The sequence below is a fragment of the Stegastes partitus genome, unplaced genomic scaffold (genome assembly GCF_000690725.1).
Source record: "Stegastes partitus isolate 25-593 unplaced genomic scaffold, Stegastes_partitus-1.0.2 Scaffold20, whole genome shotgun sequence".
In the NCBI taxonomy this organism is placed as follows: domain Eukaryota; kingdom Metazoa; phylum Chordata; class Actinopteri; family Pomacentridae; genus Stegastes; species Stegastes partitus.
In genome coordinates, this window is record NW_007577751.1 from 1,248,123 (window position 1) to 1,274,726 (window position 26,604).

Here is a 26,604-nt window from a genome sequence, read left to right on the forward strand (position 1 = left end):
TCTTGTTTATTTGGACTGATGACTAAACTATACTTTTTAATGGATTTACAAAGTATTTTGCAGCACTATCAGCCCTCATTTGTACGACAGAGTATGTTACTTCCAACAACTCCTGTGTTTTAATTAGCAGGACCATAATTTGAGTGTTTGACCAAGAAACAAATGCACAATTCAAGTGTGCCCTTGATTCTTGGTCAAACACAAAGACAGGAATAATATACTGAACCAGCGAAGCCCAACCAGGATTCCAAAACACTAGTTGCATTACATACTGAAGCCATGAGAAAAAAAACAAAAAAAAAAAACGACAAAACAACTTAAAGATTAAAGTACTGGTTGCATTTTAACTGTGCTAACGCCACCACTCCTCAGAGCTGGATTTCACATTTTAAACAACAATGTTGGCTCAACATTGTCAATGTTTGAGCATGCAGTCACACGAGCAGTGAATGCTGACATATGTTTTCAGTGTGTTCCTCCATATGTTTAACTGACTCTACATGGAGCATTTACTGTCTGCATGCTGTTCATTTCCTTCCTGTTTACAGGCTGTCACAGAGTGTTGCAACAGTGTATGGCTTGGGAAGAGGAATTTCACACTCACGTTGAATTAATTAAATATATAGACAACAATACGAGATTTTAATAATTAGGAAATACATGCATAAATACACTGCCCTCACTGTTATTTTTATGGCATGATCACAACAAACTGATATTTGTCTAGTAGTTCAAGTCAGATTTTTTCAGAAATGTGTATCATATTCTATTTTTGCACATAGATAGATAGATAGATACATAGATAGATAGATAGATACATAGATAGATACATAGATAGATAGATAGATAGATAGATAGATAGATAGATAGATAGATAGATAGATAGATAGATAGATACATAGATAGATACATAGATAGATAGATAGATAGATAGATAGATAGATAGATAGATAGATAGATCGATTTATTTCACGGACCAATCAAAAGCTCCTGTCCTACGTCATGACGTCTCCACCCGCCTGCGTATCGACGACGCAAAAGTGTAGGATGTAGCACAGGACGTGGCTAACAAGCGGCTAGTTACAGTAGGGCGTCCGAAAATACATAAAAATCGTCATAGGGATCTGTTTTACTACATGCCCACGTAAGTATATAAGTCAGCTGTGATATTTTCTTCTCACACGAATGAGTGTAAACACGTATTTCTCGGTGTAGTTTGCCCAGACTGAGCTCTGTCTGGTTAGCTCGATAGCTAACATCCAGAGGAAACCAAAGGTACCGAAGCTGCTAACATGGCTAGCTGACTACCAGGCGTCCGCTATGTGTAATTCGTGACTAGCAAGCTATGCTGTTTTCCGAACTCACACATTGGATATTTATTTACAGTTACGTCAGTTTAGCGCATTTTAAACCCCAAAGCATTGCGAATTAGCGTATCGTTAACAGCGAAATAGGATGCACGGAGCTAACGATAGCATTGAGGCTTAGCTAGCTTGTTTGCAAGGCATGCTGAGACCGATGAGAGAGAAAGGATATGAAAATCGTAGACCGGTGTGTGCTGCTTTCACTGAAATTAGGTCAGCCACCAGTCAGCTGGGATAACACAAGATACTCTCATCAGATGTTGAAGGTGTACTAGTGCAGTTTCACATGTAGGGGATAACATTAGAAAACCACACAACTTCGGATCAAGGGCATCGCTTGTGGGAAGAGTAGAAATATGGCTAGTTGCTAAATTTCTGGAGTCATGGTACCTTTACAACTTTGAATGATTTATTAATAGGACGAGTCTTTATTAGCGATCTGTTGCCATTGGTGGGTGATTCTGGTACAGAGTATGTGATGCCGGATGATGATGACAAAACGTTAAAATCACTGAGCTCAGTGCCTGTTGAAAATGTCTCCAGATGAGCTGCATCGATGTTGTATTTATGATGTGTGATTTGAATGCATTTCATAACTGGTCGATGTAACAGTCAGCTGCGTAATTGAAAACGAAATAATCTGTGTAAATATCGTCTCATTTTTTTCTTCTTCTTTTTGCAGGGAGTGTCTGAGTCTCTTTCTACAGAGATTATATCTGCTGCCAGATGTGACGTATCAGCAATCCATCAAGAGCTGAATGGACGCATTTGAGGCCTTTTGTGAGTGAGATGGGCTTAAAATTCATATACAAATTGTGCAGAAGATTTAGGCACTAAGCGTAAGGAGTGATAATTTCCTGTTCAGTACTCAACTAAATCAAATCAATATCTTGTGCACCCGTTTTCCTTGGTATAACAGTTTTTCAGTGGATTGGCTCCTAAGTTTTTCCAAGCATGTTGGTGAACTCACCACTGTCGCTCTACACATTTGGGCTGTTTCATTGCTTCTGTCTCTTCTCATAAATCAAGAATGAACTGATGATGTTGAGATCATGGCTCTGTGGGGCCATACCATTTGTTGCAGGACTCTTTGTTCTTCTTGTCACTAAAGAGAGCTATTTTGGCAGGGACTGTATCTTTACAGCCATTGTCATACTGCAAAATTAATTCAGTCGTAATCAGATGCTTCCTTAATGCCACTGGGTGGTGAAAGAGAATCTAAATTTCTGAAGTGTCTAGAACCTTGCATAATTCTCAAATGTTTGCAGTCATGTATTTGCACAGTAAAGTTGTGGGTAAATATAATTTTCTTGGTTGTGTGTTGCTCAGGAGGTTGAGGGTAATGTACCATGGGGTACGACGTTACAAGGTTCCAAGGGGAGGTGGACGAAGACCTGCTGTGCCCAATATGTAGTGGAGTGCTAGAAGAACCAGTGCAGGCAAGTCCCTGTTCCAAAGGTCACCCACCATTAATTGTATCTGCATTTTTCAAAGTTCTTATGTGTTGGATGGTATGTTTTTGTTTTCATTTTAGGCTCCACACTGTGAACATGCCTTCTGCAATGCCTGTATAACACAGTGGTTTGCGCAGCAGCAGATTTGTCCTGTTGACCGCACAGTCGTGACACTAGCTCACCTCCGACCTGTGCCCCGCATCATGCGCAACATGCTGTCCAAACTTCAGATCAACTGTGACAATGCAAGCTTTGGCTGCACAGCCACACTGCGGTTGGACCAGCTGCAGTCACATCTCAAGGACTGTGAGCACAACCCCAAAAGGCCCGTCAACTGTGAGGAAGGATGTGGGTAAGTAGCTTCTATTTGGCTGAAAAAATGCAAAATCCCAAGTGACAAGTTCAAAAAAGTAGAACACAACTAAGTGGCACAATAATAATAGTTGCTATAAAAAAAAAACAAAAAAAACTTGTACTGTTAAACATTATAAATTACAGATCTGAAAAATGTGTGTGACCCGTTCTTTGTGTGGTACGGTATTCATCTTCTATTTTCCTCCTTGTCATTCTGTCTCGTCCACTCGTCCAGGCTCGAAATGCCCAAAGATGAGCTGCCTAACCATAACTGCATCAAACACTTGCGGAGTGTCGTCCAGCAGCAGCAGACTAAGATTTCAGAGCTGGAGAAAACTGTGGCAGAACATAAGCACCAGTTAGGAGAGCAAGTAAGACCATTTTGTTGGCTCATTAACATATTAACCACAAAATACTTTTTATATTGGTCTAGCCCTGAAAAGTGCTGTTAAACTGGTTCAGAAATTGCCAGGAGCATGTTGCTTTTTCATAACAACCACATTATTCTGCACTGTGTACTTAGTATAATCCACTTGACTTCAAATTCTAAAATGCTGTTTGGGATCCAGGTTTTTAAAGTGCTTAGCATATTTGAGTACAATTATCATTTTGTTTTGCAATGTTTGCCTCTCAGTTGAATAGTTTCAGTGTGATATGTACTTGCGGTACAGAACAGTGTTAATTCATGCCTCTGTATTTGTCCTGTTTGATTTGTGTGGTATGTTTGGGTTTGATACGCCGTGCTACATTGACTGTATGATTACCATATCTATTAGTGGGGCATTAATAAAGTATATGTTTAGAATTAGACAGAATCTGTATTGTGAAAAGATGTTATATCCTGATATGTGGCCACCAAACTAGCTACCTGGACAGTCAGAAAGTTCTATTTAGTTTTAGGAAATTTTGTGCAGTCTGTAACTGACGGTATTTCTCCTACTGTCCAGAAAAGAGACATTCAGCTGCTAAAAGCCTACATGCGAGCAATCCGCAGTGCAAACCCCAACCTGCAAAACCTTGAGGAGAGCATTGAGTACAATGAGATCCTGGAGTAAGTGAAGTTTCTTGTTCTCTCCCATTTGTTATTGAGAGATAAAGACAGTTTCTAATTTTCTTTTCACATTTATCTTCAGGTGGGTGAACTCCATGCAGCCTGCCAGAGTGACACGCTGGGGCGGCATGATCTCCACTCCTGATGCTGTGCTCCAGGCAGTCATCAAACGCTCCCTCATCGACAGCGGCTGTCCTCTCTCAATTGTGAACGACCTGATCGAGAACGCCCACGAGCGTAACTGGCCGCAGGGACTGGCTACTCTCGAGACGCGGCAGATGAACAGGCGCTACTATGAGAACTACGTTGCCAAGCGTATCCCTGGCAAGCAGGCAGTGGTGGTGATGGCCTGCGAGAATCAGCATATGGGGGAGGATATGATCCTGGAGCCCGGCCTGGTTATGATCTTTGCGCACGGAGTGGAGGAGATCTTATAACTCTACATTTAGCTGAACGATCCAGAGACAAGTGGGGACGTTTTGCTTGGGGGTTTGCTGTGATGAGTTGGTTTTTCTTCTATGGAATGAAACCTTCTGAGTAAATCTGGCTTATTTAAAATAAAATCTTAGGCTCACTCCTAAGCTTGATACCTATGCCTTAAAGTAAGGACAAATACTTTATGAACCTGGCAAATATAAACTAAATCTGACTGATATCTAAGATAAAAGGTGAGATGTGATGTTTACAAGGTTTATATTTAGTGCATTATATGATCTGATTGTTCTGCTCCATGTCCTAATATAGTAATAAGCTTGAACCCCCATTTAATGTCCTCGGTTGTATAAATGCTTGTAAATACAAATACTATATTGAATTATAAATGTTATACTCCTCACTGTAATTAGATTGTGATTTTTGTTTATCTCAGTTTCGTTTCGTCAGCCTGAGCAGGGACGTCAACTCTGAAGATTTTCCACGTGCTTGCTTTAGTGTTTAGTTTCCTGTGAATATTTCACAAGACATTGTGCTTCTCAATTTAGATTGTCCAAACCTTCTGTGCCATTTGTTTTATTTATTGTGTTGCCTTTTACACAATCATGCTTGAAGATGTTACCATTTGATGTATGGAAATCTGCCTTTTTCGGTGCATTTGAAGTTCATTGCAGAAAGAAAAATTGATTTTTGTGTTTTCTTTGTTGCCTCAGTTGTACATATCGTCTGTATGTTGGATCCGTTTAAAGTGTTAAATTTGAGGTTTAACATTTGGGATTTAACTATATATAATGACTTTTATTTGACAAATCGTAATGGTTCACTTGTTCTGTGATCCTTATTTCATTTTTTTGATGATTGAAATATAGACATTGATCTTCTCATTCTTCATAGATATCAAACATCTTTTCACTGACATGCCACTAGAAGACACAGCTTGGAGATTGTACAAATACTTGTAAAGTCACTCTTAAGGCTTTTGAGAGGAAAAACTGCTTTACCATCAGTCACTTTTTGCTGTTGTAACCCAAGACTTCAGCTGACAGTATATAAGCCCACACAAGTGGTTTGTGCCCTTTACTATTTTCCTTGTTAATGTTTTTATTTGTTTCGTGTCTGTTATGTACCGTGTTGTACAGACAAGAAAGTAATAAAATGTCAAACTTCATCTTAAATTAATGCATTTTCTTATTGGGATAACCCGATTTTATATTTAGCATTTAATTAGGAAAAAATGCAGTTCCTTATTTTACCACACCATGTCATCAGAGATCTGTGGGGAGCTACATTTCTTGAGGGCATATCAGATGAAAATATCATCTAGAGATATCAATCAAGAGAAAAATGTTTCTTTTAAGAAATCAGGCCATTGAATAAGACATATGGGGTGTGTTTTGGTGCTGATCCAGTTCATGAAAACAGAGGAAAGTTTGATCACAAAACTCAGAAAGGACTGATTCCTCTGATCTGAGTCACTCTCCTTTTCTATGTCTAACCCAGACACCCACACGTTTTCCATGTCTGTTATTCTCTCTTGTCGGCCTCGTCCTCATTGTGGAGCCTAATCCCTCACCATTGTGGTCAGTGGAATGTGAAATCATGTGCTTTACCAAATACCGTGGCTTAGTTAATGTCAGCACACCGTTATGTGATGTGGTTGGATGTTACACAGAGGACACCAGCACCGCATACAGAATTGTCGCATACTCCTCAGAATACTCAAAGTACGTCAACATTTATACAAGAAAAGCTTTTAAAGTGCTTGAGATATTGTTCATATCAAGTAAAAGTATGCTAAAAAACTATGCTTGAATTAAAAATAATAAATGCAGAATGGAGGCCCTTGGGAGTCGTTGCACTGTTATAAATTTTACTATTAGATAAATATTGGTACATTCATGTGTTAAACTTATTTTAGTATTTCCTGTACTGCTGGGTGGTTCAACCTGGAAAACACTATTTCATAAACAACCACAGAACAGTGATGTTATGTAGGTGAAATTTTAATTTGTAAAGTGCCTGTTTGGACAGATATCAAATAAAGGTAGTGTAAGGAAGCAATAAGTGTAATATTTTCCTTTGCTACTTTGAAAAATGTACTAATTACGAAAAAGAAACACAAACTCGTTTGTTGATTGGCTGCAGAGGATCCATAAATAGTCCCTGTCACCTTCCGTATCAATGCGCAGTGTACGTTAAACTGCATGTAACCATAGTAACTGTACTCACGGTTGACTCATTGGTAAATAAAATAAAATAAAATAAAATAAAATAAATAAAAAATTACTACAGTCATCAAAGAAATCTAGAGGATATTCCTTTTCAATTTTGCAAAATATACTGACTGTAAAAAATAAAATAAAAAATAAAAGAATCCATAACCAAATACTCGGTTCTGATCGTAGATTATCATTAAATAGTCCCGTCACCTTCTGCATCAATGCCCAATACGTGTTAAAATAGCAAGAAATGACAGTAAAAACACTTTGAAGTACTTGTGACTCACAAAAAATATATAAATGTAGGCATTTAAGCTTCACAGAATAGCTTTATGCAGTATTAAATGTATTATTTGTTAACATTAATGTCAGCTTGCTGTAAATACAAAAATATGACTACACGAACGTGTCCCTGTTAGCTAGCTTTACATTACTGTACCTTAATCATTTTTTATCTTTGTGAGGCTTATTGTTTATTATAATTATTGTTATTATTATTATTGTTATTATTATTATTATTATTATTATTATTATTATTATGTTAAAACTGAGACTGAGGATGTTTAATAGGCTAGTTTCTACGGTTTTAAGTGGTGGTATAAGTTTGCACCCAAAGTTATTTTTGTGAAATTAGCTGTAACTCGTAAACTAGCTTGTAGCACTCAGCTATTTGTATGTAGGTTCACTGCAGCAGATACACTTCTAAGTTTCTGTATAAACATTGATAATAGCACTGCTACAGTTATTCGTTCGTTAAAAGCATTGAAATGTACACTGCATTGATTTCCTCTACGACAACAGAATGATAATTGCACTATTACCGGTCACGGCTGCATAATTTTAACGAGCGTGACTTTACAAGTTTGCAGATGGAGGCAGCAGCCCGGGCTGTGCATTGGTTAGCAGAGAGGGCGCTGAGCAGCTGAGGCGGTGCTTGACAGGAGGGATCCATTCCTCACTCAGTCTCTGCTCGGCACTAGTTCACCGCTTCCACTCCGTCGACCTGCTGCCGACATTTAAAGTTAACGGCCACTTTGCTTCCCGTCTGACAGCAGGATTTCGGACCGGCTGCTCTGCTGCACCGCGACGGTTCCACACAGAAAAACAGCCGAGAGCCAACTGAGAGGTAAAATGACTCAAAAACAAACAGTGCAGGTCCCGACTCGTATTGATTGAAGTTTCAGTGCAGCTCCAAAGCGTCTCTTAGCTGCAGATAAACGCCCGTCATACACGGGAGGGATCATTTTAGCTCGTTGATTTTTGCTGTCAAGAGTTGAATTGAAAATCCGACAGGATGCATCTGGTGATTGACTGCTTTCAGATCCGTGCACGCTTTTTTTTTTTTTTTTTTTTTTTTTAGATATAAAGAGACAGTACTGCACATAATCGTGTGCTAATAACAGAGTAATTCACTCAGCAAAACAACAACCAGCAGAGCAGGCCTTTTGCATTTTAATGCACTGACCTCTGCCTCGTAAGCATGCATCATTTCAGTTCTCTGTACGGTGTGAAATGATTGTTCATGTCAGGCTACTTGAGTTACCAGCGGGGAACCCTTCTCACAGTCTATTCAGAGAGAGCGATTTGTCTGTCAGAGTGAGCACTGAAGAATATTTGAAAATTTGTCTGAAGATACTCATTGATATGCTTTATTTACATTTTCCCAATACATTTAACAGCTAATTGTGCACTGAGCAAACAGTTTATTGTGTTATTGCTCCCAACTGATAGGGTCTTATCTGAGTGACCCCTGTCTGAGTATATGTGTGTGGCAACAGGGAATCCTGTAAAAACATTACATAGGATTTTCACTATGTTTTAGCCACTACTGGGATAGCAGAATTATTCATGGTGTGGAGTAGATGGTGGGCGTTGGTGGACACTGTCACTTCTGTGTGCTTGTTGTTTACGCTCTTCTTTCTCTGTCATTTGACTGCAAATGATGAGTGGGACTTTTACCCCTCATGTTAACTGGAAAAACCAAACATCTAGGATAGTCTAGATTTTTTCTAGGTTTGTATTTATCCCTTATTTGCATGAACTCTCAGTTTGAGAACCACTTTCTTTCCTGGTGATGCTTTCCATCAGCGGAGCTTCATGTATGTTATGCTATTGAATAGGTAGTTACAAAGCTGGAGAATCTCCACGGTATTCATTTGTTTTGTAGCCAGAAGAGAGTTTTCAGGCAGAGGCAATCAATACGGTAGTCAGGTCAATTGTGCCTTTGTTAATGTTTACATCAGAGGCTAGAGGCTGTAAATGTACGATAATTTGGCCTATTTTGGGATTTATTTTGTAAATGTTAACCGTTGCTCTGTGGTGTTGCAGTGTGATCGGAGAAGTGGCATCGAAACCTTTTGTTTGCAGATTATTTCACTTCTCCAAATACAGTAGTTGAATCTTCCAGTTACAGTTTACTTCCTTCGCTATATCGTCACCTCAGCCTGAATCATGGATTTCTACTGAAAATGACTGGCATTCTTAAATAAATGGTCCCTCTTTTATGATCACTCCATGGTATCATGCTGTGACTTATGACGCACCTTATTCCGTCTGAGTTCGCCTCATCCATTCATACTCAGAAAAGAATTCAAATTCGCAAATGTAATCAATAGATTTTAAATCCCTGATGAACTGATATGATAGTTGGGAAAACTATGTAATTGCATTTCGAGTCAAATTTTTGATAGAAGTGACATTCAGTGTTGTTTCATTTTCAATTGTGAACAGATCTGTGGGTGAACCAGGCGAGACTCTCTGTTATGTGCAAACAATTCCACCATAAAAGTGAGTGTAGCTGCTGAATGACAGTATGCACCCTCACAAGTCTCGGCAGGTTTGAGGTTTTTTTTCTTCTCTCTTTTTTTCTGAAACCAGCACGGTGTTCTACAAGGCTGCCTCCACACAAAAAAAGCTATTATATAAGTCACATTCAAGTCTGAACCCAGAGTGATTGGCAGTCATCACTTTGAAGCTGGGGAGCGAGCAAAGCCTCGCCTACATTTTCCAAGAAATCTGTGATTCATGCTGTGGTGACTGTATTTTTTTTCTTTTTTTCTTTTTTTTGTCTAGTTTTTTTGGTCTGATTTACAACCCATGTTTATTGTTTTCAGTTTCTCCAGTGTTCCTACTAACAGGAGACTCTTTGCATACCACCCAATTCCACAAATATCACCATGGAGTGGTGCAGACAAGGGAAGCCCTGTTTTAACAGAGCATGCTCGGCTGTGATTGTGCAGTTATTTTGAATCTGCTTCCTGCATTAAAACACAACTGTCATGGATAAATTATATGCCATCTGTAATAAAATCATCCACCTATCCAGGGCCTGTTTAGTCTATTAAATAAATTACATAAATTATATCAACAATTTGTCAATATTTCATTGACTGAAGCAAGTGAAGATGTATAAAAAACACACACAGGGGAAGTAGTGGTTAGAGGCTAAAGCTCCAGGGATACATAAACATGAAGAAGTGGCATTTCTTCCCCTGGCAGGGGTTTTTAGCTTCTGGCTTAACCTGCAAAGTGACCCCTTAAGCAAACAGTCCATTTATAGTAAGGGAGTATTCCCCTGTTCATGCAATGAGTCACAGTAGCATCTGCATGTAGAATGCAATTTAGAGCATGACCCCTGGTTCTGAAGGCCAAATGAGACTTGTGACATGGGAGGAGGTGCAGCTGAAGGGGGAAGACTCACAACAACGGGCCTTCCTTTCCCTTAGCTGACTACCTCCCTTTCTGCCAGTGGATCCTCCTACCTGTTAGTCACCCGTGGCAGCACTTTGACGGAGAGCAGCTGATGGAGGGAAACACTTTCCATAGCAACCAAGCATGTCTGTCCTTCCCCTTCTGTTAACCTGATGCAATCTGTACACACTTCAGTGAAGAGAACTGTTGTAGTTTCAGGAGGAAAACAAATGCCCAGCATTACATGCAGACTTACTTCAAAGAACCTACGCAGTGTTTTCCAACCACAGAATGACGGATTCAGTGACTTACACTCTGCAAGTGTTGCAAAACAGCAGATTTCCTTGACACAAGGCGTGGGCGTTATGACAGCTTGCACAAACATTAGCCTGCATGGAAAAAAGGTCATCCCCAAGTATACCTTAAACTAATACTGGTAAAGAGAGTGGTTTTGTGGTTGTTAACAATTTTACATCAAGACATTAGGAGTTCATTATTAAATGCCATCTGTGAAGGAAAATGCCAAGCTAACCATCCACTCTAATCCTCCAATTTTTTCACTATGTGACTTTTATGAAGCTGTTGCTTCCGTGTTTTTCAGTTAAGTTGCCAGAAATAAAAGTGAGTGTCAGGCTGTAAACAGATGGTTTTTCAGAAGTTTATTGGGGAATAGATGCTGCTATCATGAGCTGTTACTAACCACTTTAACATTTAAATTGTTCTTTAGTGCTATTTGAAGAACCACTCGTGGGGCTGTAGCTTTACTACATGTCTGCTCGGAATATGACTCGCACCATTTATTCTGCACTGATTATATGGAGCGACATTTTGTTAAAACAAAATTATACCTCAGACTGTCTGTCAGCAGAGCAGACCAAAGTAAATCACACTGAATGATGACTATGGGACTCCTGTTAGCCCACATTTAAATCTTTCTCATGTCTACACAGCAGAGACTCTTCCACATAAATGTTTCTATAAATGAACATAAACAGTTCCCTCATAAAGCATCTACCATTTAGCTTTAGCCCAGCAGTGTGACCTTATTGAGAGTCCAGTTAGTCACATGGTCTGTATGAAGTCTTAACAAACTTCAGACATTCTCAAAACCTCCTGAAATATGTATGCTTGCTTCAGTAAGCTCATTTAGTTGGTGCCACTGTTTTTCAGAAGTGCATCCCATGTTTGTGAGTGCAGACAACTGGCTCAGTATATATTACTCTATCCATCTCTCCTCTAAGTACATGAACGCTTCTTCCTGTGCTCCATGTTCTGAATGGCTCTGATTCCCTCTCTGCATTGTACATGCAAATCATTATCTAATAAGGAAGTGAGGAATCAGATTACTCAGATAGGCTCAAGATCTTGTTGAACCAGACAATAATGATGATGACGCTCAGTTGGTAAGGAGACAAAATAGAAGTGAGGCTTCGCATGACATCACGCTCTTCTGGAGAGCTTAAAGACAAGAAAGGATGGACGACACCCACAAGGTATCTGAAGTTTCACGTGTGTTTTATGTGCAAATAAACTCTGAAGCCTATTTTTAGTTTATTTATAAGACAGAGTTTGAAGTCGGAGTCAGAAGTATATTTTTAGAATAAACTGTTTTAGGCTGTAATCTGGTGATCAGTAGCAGATGGCATCTCATGATTCCTTCATGTGTCACTTTGCTGTCGATACAGACCTGGCCCACCTGATCGTCTGCATAAACAGAACTGCTAGGCAACACTGCTGACCTTTTGAGGGAATTAAGTGAGGACAGTATGAACCTTTCAGAGTCCAAAGAGAGCAAATGGATCCAAATGACATGTAGGGAGTGGGTGGTTTTTCAGATCATTTCATTTCTTTCTCTCAGTGCATTCTTTGTCATTTAAGCACTCTGATTTTCTGTTCAGTGGAGGCAGTCATCATTGGTACCTGCACTGGCTGCACTTTAATGTGTGAATAACACCTGTGGACAACAGCGTGAACAACAAATTTACAGTGAGGGCCTACTCATCATCCTGGACTGAAAACCACCATACAGTCTATTATGCACCTTCATTTAGCATTTGTGTCGTTGGTGATATAATGGTTAGTGATCTCAAACATGTCAGATCAAAGTCCGCGTATATAACTCTTCAGAACTGTTATGCCAAGTTCAGTATATTTATCCTGTTGTATTTTCAGCTCTTTTTTCCGTGTAATTCTTTTAATCGCAATCACATTGTTAAATGGATGATTACCAGAATTGCCCTTGGATTTTTGGTTTTCTGCCAATGAGATGCTCTTAAAGGCCTTTGTAGTTATAACTCTTTGACTGCACATCATATTACTGCTGACCATTTTTCAAAGCTTAATGTGAAGTTTGTTCTGCTCGATCTATCTTTACCATTTTCTATTCCAGTCTTCTGTTGCACTTCAGTTTCCATTTCCAAACTTTAATCAAATCAATTAGCATTGTTTCTCAACATGTGCACTGCAAGAGAGTAGTCTAAAAAACAATATTTATTGTTTCTGAATGTTCATTATTGCTGCATGATAAAGCATGATAAAGCAGATTGATTTAGAATGTGTGCACTACGTAACCTCATAATGGCAGTTTCATTTCTACAAAAAACCTCATACCATTTGTAGTGATTGAGTACACAATTAAAATGTTGTTTATCATTACAAAATATGGAACTCTTTAGCATGCATGACAAACAAACAAAAAAACGAGTTATGTGAAGTATTTTGGGGCTAAAGCAGGCAAAAGTACTGATGTGTTCCTTCAAGGCAAGACTAATTAAATTTTGCTAATTACAGTGAAGTGATTACAGGATAATGGTATGTGATAAAACATTGTGCAAAAGGAAGAAGTTTGCCAGCGTTAGCCACCGTAAGCCACAAGCCATAGCAGACCAAAAAAGATTAGAGTACCAAATCCCCTGAGATAAATTAATACAGCAAGGGTGCAATTTATTGCTTATTGACTCAACATTTTTTTTTTTTTTTTAGTCATTAACAGATACCTTTAGTGAATCAGAATATCGTGTGTGCTCTTTCTTGCTGCTAATTCTGTCCGACCTAATGGAAAGATCACATATCTTGCACACATAATTGCAAAACACTGAGTGGAAGTACATTAGGTATTCTATAAATTCTGTATTGATTGTCCATATATTTTGCCGTTGAACCGTTTTTATCGATGTGTTTTTACAACAGCAACATTAAACAGGATGTCAGGTTAGCAGCTTTCTCCTTCCATTATCTAGTTTCTCCTCTATCGTCACTGATTAATGAACTATATATTTGTCTGCTTGTTTTCCTGTCATCATAAAATCTCCGTCCATTATGTTTAAACAGCGTGTTTGCTTCTGATGAAAGTCTGCATAACATACCCATCAAATGGTCATTCAGGCTTCATGCTTCTAGCGATGTGCTAGGCCAATTTTTATTGCAATTACAAGCTCCTTTTCTGTGTCAGATTTAAATTTCATGGTCACTGTCAGCTTTGTGTGACATTTAAGTCTCTTCCTTTTGTTTAAAGGGGACGCCCCTTGACAGGCCAGTTTGGTTTTTGAAACCTCTCCACAGCAATGTGTCATTTATGTCTACATTTCAACACATCGTTGCACTTTTTGCACTAAATTAAACACTCCATGTATCTGGTATTTTGTAGAGCTAAAATGAGCCAGTAATTATATGGAAGGAGACAGTGGATGCACAGAATCCCTTGAGTCGAAGTATCATGGGTAGCTTTAGCCTGACATAATTTCTGCCAGACTTTTGGCCCAGTTTTTACTTGCTCGTTGCATGTACTGATGGTGTGAGATCTAAAACAGTCTAAAGGGATAAGAAAATGTTTCATGTTTGGCAGTGAAGCTGCATTTCAGAGCAGCACAATAAAAAACAGTTATTAACACACATGTTGAGGATAGACTGTCGGTTAATGAACACAGACCCTGCTATAATTTTCCCCTGATAAAAGACATTTTTACTTGTGCACAGCTCTGCGTGTTCTTGGTTCTGCTTCACACAAAGTTTGGATATTGAGCGTGATGCTCCTTGTCTACAATGATGGATTTTTACTGTGTGAGATGGAAGATGCTATCTTTTGCTTGCAGCCATGCTTTTATGTTTTACAAAGAAGCGGGCCACTGTGCACCCACCTTCTCTTTTCTCTCCGTCTGTGTCTCACTGTTTCTCTCGCCTGTACACAGGCAGGCAGTTAGTGCAGAAGCAGGCACCATGTCCACCCCCACAAACCCAGAGGTGAAGGAACTGAACCCTGTCGACTTTATCCAGCTACAACAGTACATTGAATGTGAGTACAGACAGGCAAGCGGGCGGGCGGGCGGGCGGGCAGGCAAGCAGCTTTCGCAGCGCTTAACGCCACCCCCCCCCCAACTTCCACTTCCACCCACACACACTCATTTACACTCGCTCATGGTTTCTCATATCAAGAGGAGGTAGCAGTCTACCACATTCTCTCTCTCTCTTTTTTTTTTTTTTAACAAAAAAAAATGCACGTATTTTGCTGTACTACAAATAAATGTATGTCTTTATTGTATAATCATATGAGTAATTATATGTGAGAAATGTGAATGGTTACTCACAGTAAGCGCAACGATTGCTGCACTACCCTCATTTGCAGAAGGGTATCCTGGTGTGACCTATGTGTCTTTACTTCCAGACTGCAGCCTGAAGGTGAAAGACGTACTGATGGAATTTGATGCAGATGGCAGTCTGGCCCAGCACAGACATGGAGAGGTGAGGGGAGTGCGTCCTGCTGTTCACAGTCAAGTCGACTCCTCCAAAGCTGACTCACAGTGATGTCAGCCACAAGGCACATAACTGAACTGAATAACAGCTCTCATTGTAGCTGTTCAGTGTGAAATGAGAATGTGATTTAACTACATTAGGAAGTTATTCATAATCCTATGCTGATTAATTAGACTCAAAGCTATCGATCATGATGACTAACTTGTCCATGAGAAATATATCTCCAGCACGTTTGAGCGAGGCTGCAAATGTAAATTACCTCCTTAGATTAGCCCACGCAGCAAGGCCTTGCTGAACAGTGTGCTGGCTGCCCTTATGCAGTGTAAGCTCAAATGTGATTGAAAAAAGGTCTTTCCAATGCTGCATCAGTGGTTGACACTGCCAGCTAATTTGTGCAGGAAGCCAATTCACTAATTTCTGATGGATTCTTTGGCTACATTCAGTTTAATTGGAAAATTGGAAGGAAATGTGGGTTTTTATAATGGGGAGAAAACAGAAATGCAGCCATAAAGTACCAGTTAATGGCAGTCAGAATACGCAGAACAATGAAATTATTTATTGTAAGTGTTGGTGTGTTCAGAATCGTGATGCAGCTCCTGTGGTCTCCCTCTATTTTTTTCTTTTCCTCTTGTGATCTGGCTTCTTTGCTATGACATTATTTATTACCGAAGCAGCTCTGCAGGGTATGAACCAGGGAAATGGAATAGTGTCAACAAAAAATGGGTTTGTGGTTCACCATTATCGAGGGACTACTGCTTGTTAGCCCTGCAGCATATTCTTCATGTGAGAAACACGGATACCACACCAGACAGATGGACTGAAATCTTGAATCAAGAGCTTTTTTTTGTCCAATTTAATGGTCACATGAAAACCCCACAATCACTCCAATTTTGGAGATATATATTTATTTATAAATAATGGAATAAATGTATCTTAGAAGCATCTTGGGCTTAAAAACATGTCAACCCCTTCTAGATACGCTTACATGACACTTGAGCTCAAAACAAGGATGTTTTTCTGAGAAAGTAACACTTGTCAAATGTGATTTTCACATGGTAGCAATAATCTGATGATCATCTTCCTTTATTTTTAGAAGGGGCAAATTTAAAAAAATGCAGAAGTTAACATGTATACCACAGTGACACTTTAGTCTTTTCATGTTAGCTACACCTAACCATTGTACACAAGATAAACTTCTTCCATTCATTTTTTCCCAGTGCATCAATGAAGAAGGCTTTCGTCTGTTCCTGAAGACATATTTAGAAGAGGAGGACTTCCCTGTGGATCTCTGCCAACGACTCTTCCGCTCCTTCCAAAACTCTGAACCCACCCAGGAAGACAGTACCAGTGAGATTATATATACACCATGTATTCACTCAGCTCACTGCCTTCACACTACTTTCAGCGGGCCCTTATCAATTTACACCATGGCCTATTTGGCATACATTCATTTATCACCACATGTCTGTACGGCACTATTTGTGCAGATATAGTTACCACAGTTTTTACAGCCCCCTCTCTCTCCTCCATCTCTCCTGTAGAGGAAGTCTTCCTGAAGGATGTTTCATGTTACTTCTCTCTTCTAGAGGATGGCCAGCCCCGGGACAAGTTAGAGTGTGAGGCCTTTGTTTGTTTTCTTCTAAAAATAGTTTGCGTGATGACTTGTTCTAGTAGTTCTACTATAGTTTCCATTCTCTCCTTAGTTGCTTTCAGGCTCTATGACAGAGATGGCAATGGAGTCCTTGACAGCTCTGTAAGTTTCTGAGAAAATTTTGCTGGAAAGATCATGAGTGTATCATATCAACTACAGTGCTAAAAGAAGTCTTTTGTTGCTTTTCAAACAGGAAGTGGATCGAATTATTGCTCAGATGATGCACGCTGCAGAATATCTCGACTGGGACGTGTCAGAGCTCAAGCCTGTAAGTTCTACAATGCACTACCCTGAAATGGAAATTCCTCACAAACACATGAAACCCTATAAATGCTGTACTTTGGCATGACAGTATCGTTAATGTATGCACAAATAACACATTTGTTTGCTCAAGATATCCTTTACAGTGTTACATACAATATATAGCAGTGCTTGTTACTCATTTGCTAGGGATCATAAATCAAATGATAAGCTTCCCTGCTACTCAAATTCACCAATTCCGATGCATGGCTAGTTACAGGGAAACATATGGCCCTTTATAAGTGATAGAAATGTGTGTGCTGATTGGATAATAACAACTAAATGTGATTTCATCAGGTTCTGAAGGACATGATGACAGCAATTGATGCTGACAGCAGCGGCACAGTGTCTCTGGAAGAGTGGGTAGAGGGAGGCATGAACAACGTTCCCTTGCTGGTCTTGCTGGGTCTAAAGGTGCTTAATAAGCAACATGTTTCTTTTGTCATTAAGTGTTGGCTCCAAAAGTCAGGTTCAGATATAATTCATTTTTACAGCAGGTGTCTAACAAAGTGCTAACTGCTCTTGCGAAACCCTGGCCTTGCGTGTCTCTCTCTGTCCTTTGCCTCCTCCTCCATGCCTGTAAGCGCCTTTTTGCCGACTCAGTGTTACAGGGTGTGGTAATGTTATCCCCTCTCATGCAAGCTCTGCACCATAAGAATGCTTAAGTGTTTTCCATTTACTCGGCACAATGTAAGTGCTTTCATAAAATAGCAGTCTTTAGTGCTGATGCACTCTATTTGACTAAGGAAATGAGTAATTTTAACATTAGGTATAGACGTAGAAATGATTATCTTAAACCAATGACAGAACTGCTTTGTGTTGTGGGTGTTGTTTCATGTGTTGTGAGGAACGTAAAAGGCGCTAGCAGCCGGTCTGCTGGCTCACTGTGGCGATCTAAAACCACAAACTAGACTCTGTAACTGGGTTTGGCCTCTACAACAATGCCAGGGACTTCCCCTTAGGCTATTTCTAGCCACCAATGGACATTTGAAGCCTGGGGTGCATGAATTCAGCCCCCTCACAGTTGCTGTGTGCTGCTACCCATAATGCCTCGTGCAGCAAGTGATAGGCTGATGCATCATGTCGTAAAAAAGCATTTAAATGTGTAATCTGGATAAGAGCGCTGGTCACTCTGTAAACAGATTTAAAGCAACCTTATAATCTTGTGAAAGATTACAGTTAGTTTTTGATTTGAATGTGCATGATGTTGTATAGTATGTCATATGTAGAGTCACTACATACTGCATAAGGAGCAGTTCCAATAAATCAAGGCTTGTCATGAGAGGGTGCCAAAAACAGCTGAAATGCAAATGTGTTGTTGTGTTGTTGATCCAAAGTTAAACAAGCTTCTTTTCTGACCAAATTTATTTTTTCTACTCTAAATGCAAACAGTAACAAATATCTTAAACCATTATTTTCTTCCCTTTCATGCATTGCCGTCTTCAACAATCAGATGACTCAGAAGGACGGGCAGCACCTTTGGCGGATGAAACATTTTAACAAGCCTGTTTACTGCAATGTGTGCCAGAGCATGCTGCTGGGTTTGAGGAAGCAAGGGCTGTGCTGCACCTGTGAGTACCTGAGCTCACCACAAGAGGGTGACACTGCAGTGACACTTATCACAAACCATTGTTGAGAATTGCATGATGCTTTTTGGATCACTTAATACTCATCTGGCAGCTTTACCTTTAACAGGGTAATTTGTTTTCGTTTAAAAATGATTGAACAGCTGGTTTGTGTATCCTATCATGCAGGTTGCAAATACACAGTCCATGGGCGCTGTGCTAACAGGAACCCGGCCCCTTGCACCAGGACATATGTGAAGTCAAAGAAAGAAACAGGGGTAAGCTGGTGTCTCCACGACAACCTTCACAGTGATACGCACAGTCTAAATTTGACTTCATCCTATATCTGAGTGTTCTTATATGGACATTTAAACATGCATCCCACTTTTCAGGTTGCAGCACACGACTGGGTGAGTGGGAACTGTGACTCCAGGAAGTGTGACAAATGCCAGAAGAAGATCAAGAGCTTCCAAGGCTTGACAGGCAAACACTGTGTGTGGTGCCACACTATGGTGAGGAAGCATCTTAGTGCGTGACTGATTTTTTGAAATACATAGCTTAGTAAAATAGTTTCTGAGCACTGAAATGATTTGGTTGCATTGCCTGCACTTTGGTTAGCAAATTGCCTGATTGTGGCCCATGCTGTTTGCATTTAAATACAATCTAGGAAGGTTGGTTTGCTTCGTTCTTTACTGTCCTGTCACTTACCTCTCTAAGCATCCAACAAAACAAATGCCAAAAAAATCTTTTAGAAGATAAAATTGGATTCTGTCAGTCATCACTGTTATTCTCAGAGTTTATGCAATGTGTCACGAATTTGTGTTTTACAGCGTCATGATGAATGTGCAAATCAAGAGCCAACAGAATGTACCTGTGGGCCGCTCAGAGACCATATCCTGCCTCCGTGGGCAATATATCCTGTTATAAAGGTACAAAATTATCTTCAGGCACATCTCAAGTGCATGTACAGTACAAACAGTGCCTGTCACACCAACGCAGAAGATAACATCAGCCCAGAGCTGTTTCTTGTTGTTGGTAAAGCCTTCTCACCTGTGTGGAATTTAACAGGTACAGTGTGTAGATGTTTTTTCCTGTCCTCAAAAGGCAAGAAAAGCTGTTAGATTTTCTCTGGTTTATTTACTCTGTACCTTAGTGAATGTGGTACAGGTGGTAGAGTGTCCACTGCTTTCAAGCTGATCTGATCCCTTCCACAAGCAGTAGTTTCCTTGAACACGACACTGAACACAAAGTTGCTCTCAGTGGCTGGCGAGTAGCCTGCTCCGTCATCACTGATGTGTGAATGTGTGTGCGAGTGAGAAAGACTGTAAAGCACTTTGAGTAACTCCAAGTTAGAAAAGCGCTACATAAGTGCAGACTATTTATCATTACTTTGTTTTTTTCCCTAAAGGAGAGACCAAATAATGTAAAAAACGGCTGCTCAGCAGAAGACAGTGAGCTCAATACTACTCCTGATGGACAAGTGCTGCAGGTGACAACAACGACTATTATTAATGCTGAATAATGACTTCTTGACAGCCAGTAGTATTTTTTTTTCTGTTTTAGATTTTGTCAGTATATAATTAATACCATTTGTTTATAAATCAACAGATTGCCCCTGTGCCAAACACCCATCCTCTTCTAGTGTTTGTCAACCCTAAAAGTGGTGGCAAGCAGGGAGAAAGGTGAGCCAAAAAATACAGTTTCATGACAAAAGAAATTCATTTCCATGCGCATTGCTAAGCTGTGAATTGTTTTTTTCAGAGTCCTACGTAAATTTCAGTATTTACTGAATCCACGGCAGGTATACAACCTTTCAAATGGTGGCCCTGGACCGGGGTAAGTGATTGGTACAACAGATTATGCCCAGCATAACTATAAAATTTCTGTCAAAATCTGTACATTGGCATTATTCCTGACCACATTTTAGGGAATACTTACCAATGTTTCAGGACTTGCTGTTATAGTTCTTGTCATCATCTCTCTTTCAGACTGAGTTTCTTCAGAAATCTGCAGGACTACAGAATCTTGGTGTGTGGGGGAGATGGCACAGTTGGATGGATTCTAGATGCGATAGGTGAGGCTGTTGAACCAGCTTTACTAGAAACTCATGTGGAAATTATTGTGAAACACTTCCTTATTATTTCCCCTTTTCTTGCGATCAGACAAAGCCAATCTGCTGGTACGGCCACCTGTTGCTGTGCTTCCTCTGGGCACCGGAAATGACCTTGCACGATGTTGGGGAGGAGGTGAGAAATTATTGAGAGTCGGAGCGTTGCCTTAAGCGCAATGTAAAATGGAATTATTATTATTACTATTATTATTGTAATAATTGAATAATTGCACTTCTACGAATTGCTTTATTTTGTATTTGTGCAAATGAAGGCGCTCAGTCATGTTGGTCTTCTCTTTGTCTTTTGCAGGATATGATGGCGAAGATCTGAGTCGTATTCTCAGAGACATTGAGGGAAGCTCTCAGGTGCTGATGGACCGCTGGAGTGTGCAGGTTATCACAGATGAGAGTCAGGAGAAAGGTGATCCAGTGCCATATGAAATCATCAACAACTACTTCTCCATTGGAGTTGTGAGTTTCTCAGAAATATGCCACACTAGAGAAAGTATTTTGTTTTCGGCTTTGGGGTTTGGATCATTGCTACACTGTGTTGTGTTGACAGGATGCCTCCATTGCCCACCGGTTTCACACAATGAGAGAGAAACACCCCCAGAAATTCAACAGCAGGTATTCTTGTTTGTTAGAACATTTCTAGGGCACTTTCTCAGGAAGTGCAAACAAAGAAAAAAGAATTTAAAATCCTACAAAAATAAATCAAATACAACGCTGTTTGACAATCATACCTCCAACAGATACACTGTTTAACAAACAAAACAGAGCTGGGGACACTGTTTTTCAATTTTCTGTCACCAGTCTTACTTGTATATCTTTTCCTGTTTGCAGTCACAGTTTTTTTTTAAAGCTGAGTAGCAATGAATGCAAGCGGTGACAGCAGATGTCTGTGGCAGCAAGTGTTGCCACTTGACTCCTGCTCCTTCTACAGAGCTGCGTGTGCTAATGTTCTGTGAAAGTGAAATATCACTTAATCCTGAAAGAAACACTTTTTTTAATTGCAGGATGAAGAACAAGCTGTGGTATTTTGAATTCGCCACTTCAGAAACCATCTCTGCTTCCTGCAAGAAACTGAGCGAAAGCTTAACAATCGAGGTGAGAGCAATGCACCAGCGGTACCGGCTTTGCAAATGTGCATTTTGTCTTTTATGCTTTCAGTTTTAAATGCAAAACTGTCTGTGTGGCCTTCTGTGCCTTCTCCCAGTGCTGTGGTACCACACTCGATCTCAGTGCTGTGTCTCTTGAGGGAGTTGCTGTCTTGAACATTCCCAGCATGCACGGTGGCTCCAACCTATGGGGTGAGACCAAAAAAGTGGACACTAAGGGACTGATGAGTCAGGAAGAGCCTGAGGTGATCGTCAACCCAGAAATCCTTAAAGTGACTTCCCAAGGTATTTTGTCATTGGCCTCAACCTTCAACTGAATGGTGACATTAAACCAGAGTGCACATGAGATTCTTGGAAATCTTATATAAAGACTAATAAATGCTTTTCAGATGAAAAATCCCCTCTACTAATTGTTTATGAAAAACTCAAAATCCAGATTTCCAGCTGCAGCAGCCAGCTGGTATCATTTTAAAAAAACTGATAAACTGTGCAAACTGAGCAAAACCTGCCCAACACCAAAGCACACACTGACTGAACTAGTGGCTGGCTGGTTAACATAGTGAAACATTTATTAACTCCCAGACAGATTATTTTACATTTTTTGGAGATCAAAACACAATAGTGGCCCTTAGAGCTCAACATACAGACACTAAAGAAACTTATGGAAATTGAACATACTCAGATGAATAAAACATGTTAATCAATTTGGCCACACATATGCAGCAAGACTAAACCAAATACAAAAAATACTGCATGTTGTCTACAGAGGTGTTGTCAAAGTCGTGAACATGTTTTCTTCATTTACTACTGTTGCGTTTATTTGCAGGCCTTTCCTTAAAGATAGAATCAGTGACGCTAATCCAACATATTTTTTTTGACAAATTCAGTGAATGTGTTCTTGCTGCCTACTAGCCGTTTGTTCTGTGTGCGCTGAAAAAAGGCAGGTGTTTGTACGTGGTGCTGTCTCTGTAAATGGAAAATAAACCAATCGACACAACACTATTCCAGTGTGTCCTCCGCACGTTTAGCTCATGCACACTACAGGGGGAAAGGGAGGAGGAAGGGAGATGGGAGGAAGAAGGGCAGTGGGAGTGTAAGGGATAATAAACATCTAAATGTGCTAACTGGCGAAAATCCAACATTCTTCCACCAGAATCACAGACTCCACCTTTAAGTGGCCATGTTTTGCACTGTCAGTGCCACTACTAAATAGAGCTAAAAGGAGAATAAATATTGGACTTAAATTCAGCAAGTGGAAACAAATGAATGTTAATGTTGCTCATGTCTCCTGGATGGATGAAAAGATAACTGTTTAATTAATTAAAGGAGGAGTGTGTAGGATTTAGTGTGTTCAGTGGCGTCGCAGTTTGCAACCAAATAAATACCCCTCACCTCACATTCCCCCTTCAAGTATGTGAGGGAACCTATAGTGCCTGCAAAAAATGTGAAAAAAGTGGCCTTTCTAAAGCCAATGTTTGGTTTGTCCGCAGTGGACTGCTCTACAAACGTGGCGATGCAATATGCTGGACTCGTGGAAGAGGACTCTCCCTTTTTAGTTATAAAGAGCTCATTCTAAGGAAGCAAAAACATGATTCATATTTTCAAGTGATTACACACGAGTGAAAACTAAATTATAGACATTATATTCCATTTCTGTCAATAGATCCTGTGTTTGAAATCTGTCAACAAAAAATACAACCAAGCAAAAGTCTTTCTGGTATTTTGCTCCACCATTTTCAAATGGACTCATGAGTATATGAAGATCAGAGAGCTCCACAGCAAAGAGCAACACAATACAACACTTACTGTAGTTGACAGTTAAAAGTCCAAGGGAGGAGAAGTGTCCCGCACATTTACTGTTATAGTTCAATCTTTGTCATTCTTATCTTTCTCGTGACTGAACAAACAGTTTCTATTCACCCTGGACTCTTACCCGGAAAGAGCCCAAGATCTTTGCCCACACCTGCATGTCATTGCACATAATAATTATTTTTCTTCACAAAGATCCACCTAAACCCCGCACACTTGTACTTTCGTGCAGTGTTAAGAGGGTAAATTACACAAATTAATAATGAAACTTGCACTCATGTGATGACACGTTTGATTTGGATGTACGACTCAGTTACAGTTTTTTTCTGGCCACTTGAGGGCAGCAGAAACTAACAGTAGACTCACTGACAACTAAAATTTTTTTCCACCTCGCTGACAAACCTGCCTATTTACACATCCAGGACACAGACTACTCATTTGGAGCTGTGTTTGGAACCATGTGACAAATTCAAATCCAGTGTTGACTCTTTTAGCTCTGATTTTGGTCCTATGAGGAAAATATGTAATTGCTTGATGCGCCGCTGTGTTCACCAGCTAGTTGCTAATTTTTTCTGTCTGGGTTGGTAGTGTTCAGTCAGTTTATCAGTGATAATTTTACTGAAAGCTGCTGATGGAAGCCACATTTACATTCAAGTGATCCTTCCAGATGAGCCACAATAGATATGTGATTTCTTGGTAATATAAAATATTGATCATAATCAGTTCAAACTATATATTATATTTAACAAACTTTGAATTGTTCAATTTAAGTTTTAGTATCGATATAAATGTATCCAGGAATGGATGTACATAATGTGTCCAGGTCATTCACAGTATGTGTTACTTTTATTTATTCCCTCTGTGATGCAGAATAACTATAACTGACATCAGGTTTTGTATACGACTGATCTGTGTTCCCTCTGTGTATGGACGCCTCAGTATGTCCCTGTGTTCTTGTCAGATCTCAGTGATCGTCGATTAGAGGTCGTCGGCCTTGAAGGAGCTATGGAGATGGGGCAGATTTACACAGGCCTCAAGAGCGCTGTGCGGCTTGCGAAAACTTCGCAGATCACCATAAGGTGAGAATCAGCTACAAGACTTGTTGAGACATGACTGTCTTGCGCTCTGAGTGTCGACAAGGGCAATGGCTTGTAGTTGACTTGACAAGGGGATAATCGTTAGTGGCTTCTTTACATAAGATCGTACATTTGCATTCACCTTTTGGTATTTTAACTGCACCTGAGGGTTACTGGTATAGTTGCATGTTGTTGATGCCTTTCTACTTTGCATCCAGGACAAAGAAGGCATTACCAATGCAGATAGATGGAGAGCCGTGGATGCAGCCTCCCTGCACGGTAAATCCTGCACAGACACAGACACGCCACAGCTGCCTCACAATTACAGCTACTTTTCCTAACAGTGAAATTGTTTGGTTTGATTCCACTGTAACTCACTGGGCATTTTTGCATTTCATATTTTCTTTTCAGATTCACATCACACACAAGAATCAAGCCAGTATGTTGATGGCTCCTCAGGCCAAATCATCTGGTTTTTTCAACTACAAATAAAACCGACCGACTAAATGCACGTGTTTGCTGTATATAGAGGACTGACACTTTTTTAAAATATAAAATCAGTTTGATTGTGTATGTTGTATAATAATCACGTTGTAACAGTCGAAGTAAGCATAACTGTCTCAGAGTTTCTGCGTCACTGTAACACATAACCGAAGCATGGCATGATACCAATATCAACTTTATGGTAGGATATATTTGCATTGTGGCCAAATGATTTTGACCAAGTTTTCCTTAGTGTTTTTATCAATACTTAACACTTTCGCTATCTCAATGCTTCTTAGTGGAAGTGCAGTTCTGTAGGAACTTAAAGTAAGGTTAAAGTAAAGTTAATATCATGTTACCAGACGAATATTCAGCTTTATGTGCCTTTACAATCTGTTTTCTATGGTTATGGCTTAGGTAGAAGACATACAGAGCGCTGTGTAGACATGCACTTTGAGCATAGACCATGTAGTATTGCTGTTTTTTTTTGTGACTGTGAAGATGCTCTGAAAGTCAGATAATATGTTCATGTAAATTTGGAGCCGTAAGTGAAGGAAAGACAAGACTACTTTATAAACATAAGTTTTGTTCCTTTTTTTTAATCATTTCATAAGATACTTGAAGGTGTTTGAGGGAACAGTTAAGGGACAATTATTGCCAATAGGGCTGCAGCTGTCAGCCTGCTGTTCCTGTGCGTGTGTGTGTGTGTGTGTGTGTGTGTGTGTGTGTGTGGGCAGAGAGCTTATTTTCTTGAGAGTGGAAAGCTGAGATATATTCACTTGTGACCTATAATTTTTTAATTTGTGATGAGTTGGATTTGATGTCGTCGGTTTAGACGAATTTTAATGTATGTAGTCTTTATTTAAATGCTCTATCAGTCATTTAATTTCAGTATATCTGGAGAATGTTAATGTAATGTGTCTGAAATTACTCACGATTTTAATAAATCACCTGGGCTTCAGTTTTTGTTTTACTTTTTTTTTTTTTAAACACATCACCTTCAGTTTTACTTGTGGTACCTCATGTTTGAGCCACAGGGGGGCATCATTGACTGCTGGCTGAAACATGAGTTGGTCCACTGACTCAAAATAATTGTCTGCTGCGCCTCTGTTAGATTTAACTTTTTATTTTATTTTTACAACTCAATCTGTTTGTTGTCAAAGAGCAGATCGAATCTGT

General features: G+C 39.7%; 2 protein-coding genes across 3 annotated transcripts; both read left to right on the forward strand.

Annotated features, from left to right (window-relative positions):
• The first annotated feature begins 1,037 nt into the window (after window positions 1-1,037).
• Window positions 1,038-5,830, forward strand: rnf41 (ring finger protein 41). Its single transcript, XM_008293602.1, has 7 exons — window positions 1,038-1,144; window positions 2,047-2,144; window positions 2,694-2,803; window positions 2,899-3,170; window positions 3,408-3,543; window positions 4,120-4,223; window positions 4,306-5,830. The coding sequence occupies exons 3-7, from the start codon at window positions 2,714-2,716 to the stop codon at window positions 4,658-4,660; spliced, it is 957 nt and encodes a 318-aa protein (XP_008291824.1). The 5' UTR covers window positions 1,038-1,144; window positions 2,047-2,144; window positions 2,694-2,713; the 3' UTR covers window positions 4,661-5,830.
• A 2,031-nt stretch (window positions 5,831-7,861) lies between these two features.
• Window positions 7,862-26,386, forward strand: dgkaa (diacylglycerol kinase, alpha a). Of its 2 annotated transcripts, XM_008293623.1 has the most exons (24): window positions 7,862-8,000; window positions 14,752-14,855; window positions 15,225-15,301; window positions 16,531-16,660; window positions 16,855-16,929; window positions 17,017-17,066; window positions 17,158-17,232; window positions 17,562-17,678; window positions 18,718-18,835; window positions 19,019-19,107; window positions 19,222-19,341; window positions 19,660-19,758; window positions 20,238-20,318; window positions 20,438-20,511; window positions 20,591-20,665; window positions 20,818-20,903; window positions 20,992-21,075; window positions 21,250-21,410; window positions 21,502-21,566; window positions 21,956-22,046; window positions 22,156-22,342; window positions 24,828-24,945; window positions 25,161-25,221; window positions 25,354-26,386. In XM_008293623.1, the coding sequence occupies exons 2-24, from the start codon at window positions 14,780-14,782 to the stop codon at window positions 25,432-25,434; spliced, it is 2,190 nt and encodes a 729-aa protein (XP_008291845.1). In that variant the 5' UTR covers window positions 7,862-8,000; window positions 14,752-14,779; the 3' UTR covers window positions 25,435-26,386. The 2 variants fall into 2 exon arrangements, with proteins under 2 accessions (XP_008291845.1, XP_008291835.1); XM_008293613.1 differs by lacking the exon at window positions 7,862-8,000 and having other exon boundaries at window positions 14,009-14,855.
• The last annotated feature ends 218 nt before the right edge of the window (window positions 26,387-26,604 follow it).

Coding starts and splice junctions, on each gene's coding strand:
- rnf41 (XM_008293602.1), top strand. CDS start 2,714: ATGGGGTACGACGTTACAAGGTTCCAAGGGGAGGTGGACGAAGACCTG. Junction 2,804..2,898: donor TGCTAGAAGAACCAGTGCAG/GCAAGTCCCTGT, acceptor TTTTCATTTTAG/GCTCCACACTGTGAACATGC. Junction 4,224..4,305: donor GAGTACAATGAGATCCTGGA/GTAAGTGAAGTT, acceptor ATTTATCTTCAG/GTGGGTGAACTCCATGCAGC.
- dgkaa (XM_008293613.1), top strand. CDS start 14,606: ATGATGGATTTTTACTGTGTGAGATGGAAGATGCTATCTTTTGCTTGC. Junction 16,930..17,016: donor GCCCCGGGACAAGTTAGAGT/GTGAGGCCTTTG, acceptor TTCTCTCCTTAG/TTGCTTTCAGGCTCTATGAC. Junction 17,679..18,717: donor TGGTCTTGCTGGGTCTAAAG/GTGCTTAATAAG, acceptor TTCAACAATCAG/ATGACTCAGAAGGACGGGCA.